This window comes from Cariama cristata, unplaced genomic scaffold (genome assembly GCF_000690535.1).
Source record: "Cariama cristata isolate BGI_N322 unplaced genomic scaffold, ASM69053v1 scaffold24067, whole genome shotgun sequence".
NCBI lineage: Eukaryota > Metazoa > Chordata > Aves > Cariamiformes > Cariamidae > Cariama > Cariama cristata.
Genome location: NW_009626465.1, coordinates 29,531 through 35,656, shown reverse-complemented (window position 1 = coordinate 35,656; position 6,126 = coordinate 29,531). Strand labels below are relative to the sequence as shown.

Here is a 6,126-nt window from a genome sequence, read left to right as displayed (position 1 = left end):
CCTGCTGCTCTTCAGCTGCAGTACTGAATCCATCCCCTGCTAGCAATTAAAATGATGAGGCAAGCAGTGAGCCTCCATGGCTTGCAAGTCTCTGCCAGGTGTTCTACAGTGCAGACTCTTTTGAGAGGGGGAAAAAACATGGAAGATACAGAAAGAGGCTGAGCAACCCTATCTTGGATCATCTTTGTAATGAGGGAAGGTCCTGCTGTGAAGAAATTTTCTGTCCTGCAGCCTTGCGGTTATTATAACATGTCACTGTGAATTGGCAGAAGTTAACTGGAGGAAATGAGAAAAGACAAATGGCTGCAGTTTTGTCTGAAATATCAAGTAGTGGCAGAGTAGAGTCAGATGCGTGCACGTGAAGTCTGTAGAGATAATTTTTACTCTGCTCCAAGGCCATGTAGAGCAGATCTGCATTTGTTCAGCTGTGCAGGTAATTAGCAGAAGTGCTTATCTTTTCTGCCCTCTGAACAAATGGCACCATGCAGATCTATAGGAAGGAAGCTGATGTAGGCATTTATGTCGCTACTGCAGTTTCTTCACACTGGAAATCAAAAATGTATTCCTTGCTCCTTGAATTGAATAATTAACAGCGGCAGGAAATTGTCTTTCCTGTGTGCCAAAACCAGCGTTGCTCAGCTGATTGACTTTAGTCCTTAAGGTGTCACCCTTTCATTCATGAAGATGATGAGAATTATTCTGCTGTGGCGATGCACAAACCTGAAAGCCAGTATGTTCCTTTGCTGCACAAATGTAGAGAGGGGCTCTCAAGTTACCCCTGAACAGGACCTCATTGCGCTTCGCCTTGCAATTCTGCTGCTAGCCTCTGCAGAGCTGTGCTGATGCTGTTTGATAGATCTGTTTTTGTTCTGCATGTTCCATTCTAGGCAGTATCACTTCTACCGCAATTATTGTTCTCATGAACTTCCCTGTAAATTTCACTGTAGATTTGGAGGAGAAGGGCATAATGTCTCCCTGCTATACCTTGCTTACTTTATGTGGCTAGAGTTGGCATAGGTTTTTATCTACCCATGTTGTGTGATAGTGAGGGGAAAAATCCACGCTGAGGAGGAGCTTTTCTGCTCCAGCTGGATCCACCAAGGTCTATTTCATCCTGTACAACTGTAGGGAATGTAAGGACTAGAACCATTATGGAGCTAAATGAAATGTCATCATATTCAGTGAGAGCAGTAAAACCTCAGATCACATAGCCTAGATATTTTACAGGTAGTGCAGCTTTCTCTGACTTGGTCAAAAACTTGCAGAAATCAGACTATGAAGCTCACATTTAAATCACTGGCAAATGCAGACTCACCTGGAGATTTTGCATATGAGGCATGAAAGCAGGAGAAATTAATCAAAGCATATGAAGCCAGGAAGAAATTGGAGATGATGGGAGCAATGGTATTCAGTTCAGCTGCAAGACACACACACACACACAAGTCAGATATAGGCACCAGTTTCCTAGATTGCTGCATAGCTTTTTCCTGATGATGCATTAAATCTGGATACTGTCTGAATTTGTCATCCAGGGAGAGCCTGGGTATTTTCCTGTGGTACTAATTTAAAGCCACCTTGATATACCTTCATTCATATTAAGTAATGTCTGCTGATGCTGGTTTTAATAATGTTATGTGCTCTGCAGGGTTATACTTGATACTCTGATTCTACAGATTTGGTGTTAAATTTCAGAATTTTAAATACATAATTGAGAGGACAGGTGTGTTTAACAAAAGACTTATAGTTAAAACTTATTGTTTTGCTTTTTAAATGGCAATCTCAATTCTCTCTACTAAACTTCCCATTTACTTAGTGTTACACAGTTTGAATTTCAAATCTTGGAAAAACTAATTTAAAAATCCCCACACCCCTAAATATGGTAGCTGGGATTTTCTACCATCAATGCTTGCAAACTGGGATTTGCTTTGGAGCTGACTGTGGAGAAGGCTTGGCAGAGTAGGCTTCCTAATTATCTCAGAATTGACTCAGAGTTTTGTGCAATACAAACTGGAAACCCATTTTCAAAGTTGATGAGTTTGCCTTATTTGATATAGTTCTAAGCACTGCCCGCTTCCAGCCGAGTGAACAGGAATTGCACCTACTCTGCATCTTTGAAAATGAGGCTGTGGTGGCGTTGAGATGTTACTACAGTTCCTGTTGGTTTCTTTTTGCCTTCTTTAAGCATAATGGAATTGCTACCAGGGCTTTGAATGTGCTTGGGCTTATGTCGGAGCTTACCTGACTGGAAATTTTTCTAGCGATAGCTAATCATTGTATTAAAATGTCAGTTTATGTAATTTCAGAACATGAGACTATAGCAGTTGTGTAACGATATACAAACCAATCAAAATGAATGCCATAGCAATCACGAAAGTGAGAACATATCCTCTGATCGGCTCGTTGTTTTTTCCATATCCTTTGGCAAAGAAGTGGAGCCCTTTGTAGACGTTGTCCTTGCAAAGAGCCTGGTAGACAAATCAGAACTTAATTCTGTTAAGCAGTGCTTTCTTGCATCAGAAGTTCCCTGTCTGTGAGTGACAGCTTGCTAGGCTCTTGCTAAACAAAAATTAGATCTATCTTAGTACTTCAAGTACATCTACTGCTATGGCACATAAACATTCAAATAAGGTGATAAGCCAATATCCTACTATATTATTATATAGTGGGAAAACAGAATCACAGGCATTTAATACTTATCCAGTGCTTTTAAAAAAAGATTAACTGCATAGCTAAATAGAGTCTAAATTGGAGGAAGCTGAAGCACCCATCAGTGGCTTGGTGTAAGTTGTACAAGTTGTCTTTCTGTCCCATGCCCTCTCTTCCCGTTCGGTCCACATTGCTACTGCCCAGACAGCTTCTGAGGGCTCCTGCATATTCCTGGCACTCCTGTGCTTACAGGGTGGCTTTCTGTAAGAAGATAGCAGTGGTCCTGAAAGTAGCCTTGAAGCTATCTATAACAAGCACACATGTATCCCTGACTCCTGCAACAAAGCTGAGCTCTGACCAAAGGAACATTGTCACCCTTTTATGAGGGTGATAAGACCTGCCTATTTCTGTTGAAAAACATTCTACATACTGTTTTTCCTGCCTCTTCCTCCCACATTTATCAGTGTTGTTTAAATATGTATCATGTTTGGCACATAGAGTTCAACTAGATTTTATGTCTTTGAAGTAAAACAGAGTATAAGGAAATGGGTAGTTTAATTTTACCTGGAAAACTTTGGGTGCACTGACAAGAGATGCTAGAGCTGATGACAGAGTAGCAGAAAAGATGCCAGCTGTGATGAGAGGACCAAAGCCAGACACCATGCTCATCACCTTTAGAAAAAAAAAAAAAAAAGGGAAAAAAGGATAGTCAGGCTTGCATTTGGATTCATTTTTTGATCACAGACCCATTTAAGTACTCTGTTTCTACATGTGTCTGTTTTTCACAGTTCTAAATTCAATATACTACAAAACAACTGTGAAGTAGGGAAATACTATTGTTCCTGTTTTACTAAAAATCAGCGGAGGCATAGCCAAATTTTTATACAAGTATGCCGCTGTCTGCTGAGGCAGACAAGTACTCTGTGAGACTTTCTCACCTCCTTTACTAACTGGTTGCTATAAGTAACAGCCTCTACTTGATGGGTAAATAGTCAGCTTGCAGCAAGAAGGGAAAATGGGAACAGCAGGACAAAGCAGTAAAGAAAGAAATGTGGTTGGAGGCACTTCTTTGGTTTGGCTTTTTTTTTTCTTGATTGTTTAATATGGCTAGAAAAGAGAGAAAATGCCTGATTGTGCTGGCATAACAGCAGTGCTGCAAACAGTAATGATGGCCACTGTCAGGCCTCCCTCAGCCCTCGTAGAGGGGCTGCACTGGCCTCTGCCACCACTGAAGCAAAGGGGTTGTTGAGAAGCATCAGACAAGGAAGCTAAAAGGTTAAGTGGACAGATGTGATTGCCAGATGCTTTTTGGCGTGTAGGAAGTACTCCAGGAAAGAAACCAGTTAATCCTGGAGATTTGTCAGATGAAGACATATTTTTTTCTGACTTTAGTCTGGCAAAGATAAATGCAAGAAGTGAAACTGTTTATGGCTCTAGGGAGGTCGCTGATTTTAAGGTTTGCCCTGGGTCTGGGGAGCTGAACTGAGGCAGGAGTAAGGACGGCAAATGATCAAGAAAGGAAGGAAAAGTTGTCGGTGACAGGGACAGTATATCCCTTTTAAGGTGGTTGCCCAGCCCTGTCATTTAGCAGACCCAGCTGGGAAAAAAGCAAGTGACTTTAAAAGCTACAAATGACTAGTTGAAAAGCAAGTGCAGGTGGGCGGTGAGCTCCTCTCACGGGCCATGAAGTGCAGGGGCTGAACAGACATCTGGGAGCTGTGGTTGTCGGACTGCACAAGAACTGCTTTACTTTGATGCTTTGCCTAAGCTTTATTTTGAAGAATAAAAAATGGCAGTCAGTCTCTTTCTGGCCTAGGAGAAAGACCCTGTTCTCACTTGATTTTTCACTTTACTATTTTTGGATACTTTTTGTTAAGAAGTCAGAACTCCATTTTTTGAACCATGGCAGAAATCTTCAACAGTGACCACAGGACCCCTGAAGTAAAGTCACATCCATGTGTAAAGAGCAGTGAGATGAGTTGCTTATCTGACAGGAGTTCCTGAGGTCTCTGTTAAGTCTAGATTTTGAGTTTGAAGATGTTACAGCATATGCTGCTGCATGGTACTTGTTGAAAGAGGAGGTAAAGACCTTACCAGAGTGCTGGGAAGGCCAATGATGGGCAGTATGAAGGTAATGTGGAATGCAGGGGACTTTTTCCTTTGATTATTCCTATAATTTTTTACTTTTTTAGGTAAAAGTGGATGTCCTGTTGCAGGTAGTTATCACAAATAATGGTTTTGCGTGTTTGTACTTATGTATTCATGTATTGCTTAGGATTATATGTATTATTTTATCAAAACCTGAAAATTATTCATCAGCCCGTAATCACATGGCTGACTTGCACATCTGGAAAAATCATAGCCTAGGCTGCAGGCAGATGATCCATTGCAGCTCATTCCGGGTACAACTGTGTCATTGATGTTCCCAGTAGCATCTCGTACAACACAGGAGGCTGTGGAAACAATGATATATTATTATTTTCCTTCCTTTGGCACACTTTGACTCTTAGTCTGCGCACATTTTGTATAACTGCTGCCTTAGTGTCATCCCAAAAAGCAGCGTTTCATGTTGAGCAGAGATTACTTCCATGTGGTGTGACTTAGTTTCTCATGTTGTCTGTAAGCAAATATTTACTTCTGTTACTTTTAAAATAATCAGCCAGTTGACTAATGAGGACTAGCATATTTCTGAGGATAGAGAACTAGCCGGAGATCAATAATAAATTCGCTAACTCAGAAGTGTGTTGTCTGCCTGTGACCATTTTTATAAGTGCCAGTATTCAAAGGAAACGGGTCACTGAGGGTCTTGGGTCTAGGCATACACTTTTGTTGTTGTTGTTTAACAAGGATACACAATTGCTTTAGAGGCCCTGATCCTCAGCTGTTCAAATTGCCATAGCCGCACTGATACCAATATGGTGAGAAAACCTTTAAGCAGGAGAAATTACCTGTATTCTTTTTGCTTTTATTAATATTTATGCTATCTTTTTTTGCTTGCCGCCAGAAATGGGAAGAAACATATGGAGTTAACTTAGAGTGCTGATCTTAACATCTTTAGTGGCTAAAATGTAAGTTTATATGGTATCTTCAAATACGTCAAAAACATTGTTATTGAGAGTCCGAAAGTGACCATTATCTATTTAGCAAACCAATATGCAAATACAAAACCAAAAAAAGTATTGCACTGAAAAAGACAGCTGTGAAGTTGAAATACAGCTATTGCTTGTGAGAACAGAACAATGTATTAACACAGATTTATAACAGAAAGTGAAGAATGACTACTTCAACTTTAATTGCAGGGGAAATTTAGATCCAAATAATGCAATAACTTGAACTGCAGCTTGACTTGACTGTTCTGCCTTTTGCATAAAGTACAAGAACCACTGAAGTCCAGAAGACTTGAGATTCATCTTCTAGAAAAAGGAGTACCCTGCAGGGCTTTCATGCAGTATTTGAGGTATTTGCTCATAAGGAAGAGTG

The 6,126-nt window shown here is 40.5% G+C and overlaps 1 protein-coding gene across 1 annotated transcript in view; it reads right to left on the bottom strand.

Annotated features, from left to right (window-relative positions):
• Positions 1 to 6,126, bottom strand: part of SLC12A1 (solute carrier family 12 (sodium/potassium/chloride transporter), member 1) — a 51,266-nt gene that overhangs the window by 23,215 nt on the left and 21,925 nt on the right. Inside the window, exons 11-14 of the mRNA XM_009704053.1 lie at positions 4,948 to 5,099; positions 3,211 to 3,318; positions 2,342 to 2,465; positions 1,316 to 1,417 (exon numbers count right to left, since the gene is read on the bottom strand). Of these exons, the coding sequence (XP_009702355.1) occupies positions 1,316 to 1,417; positions 2,342 to 2,465; positions 3,211 to 3,318; positions 4,948 to 5,099 (486 nt within the window). The remainder of the gene's footprint in view (positions 1 to 1,315; positions 1,418 to 2,341; positions 2,466 to 3,210; positions 3,319 to 4,947; positions 5,100 to 6,126) is intronic.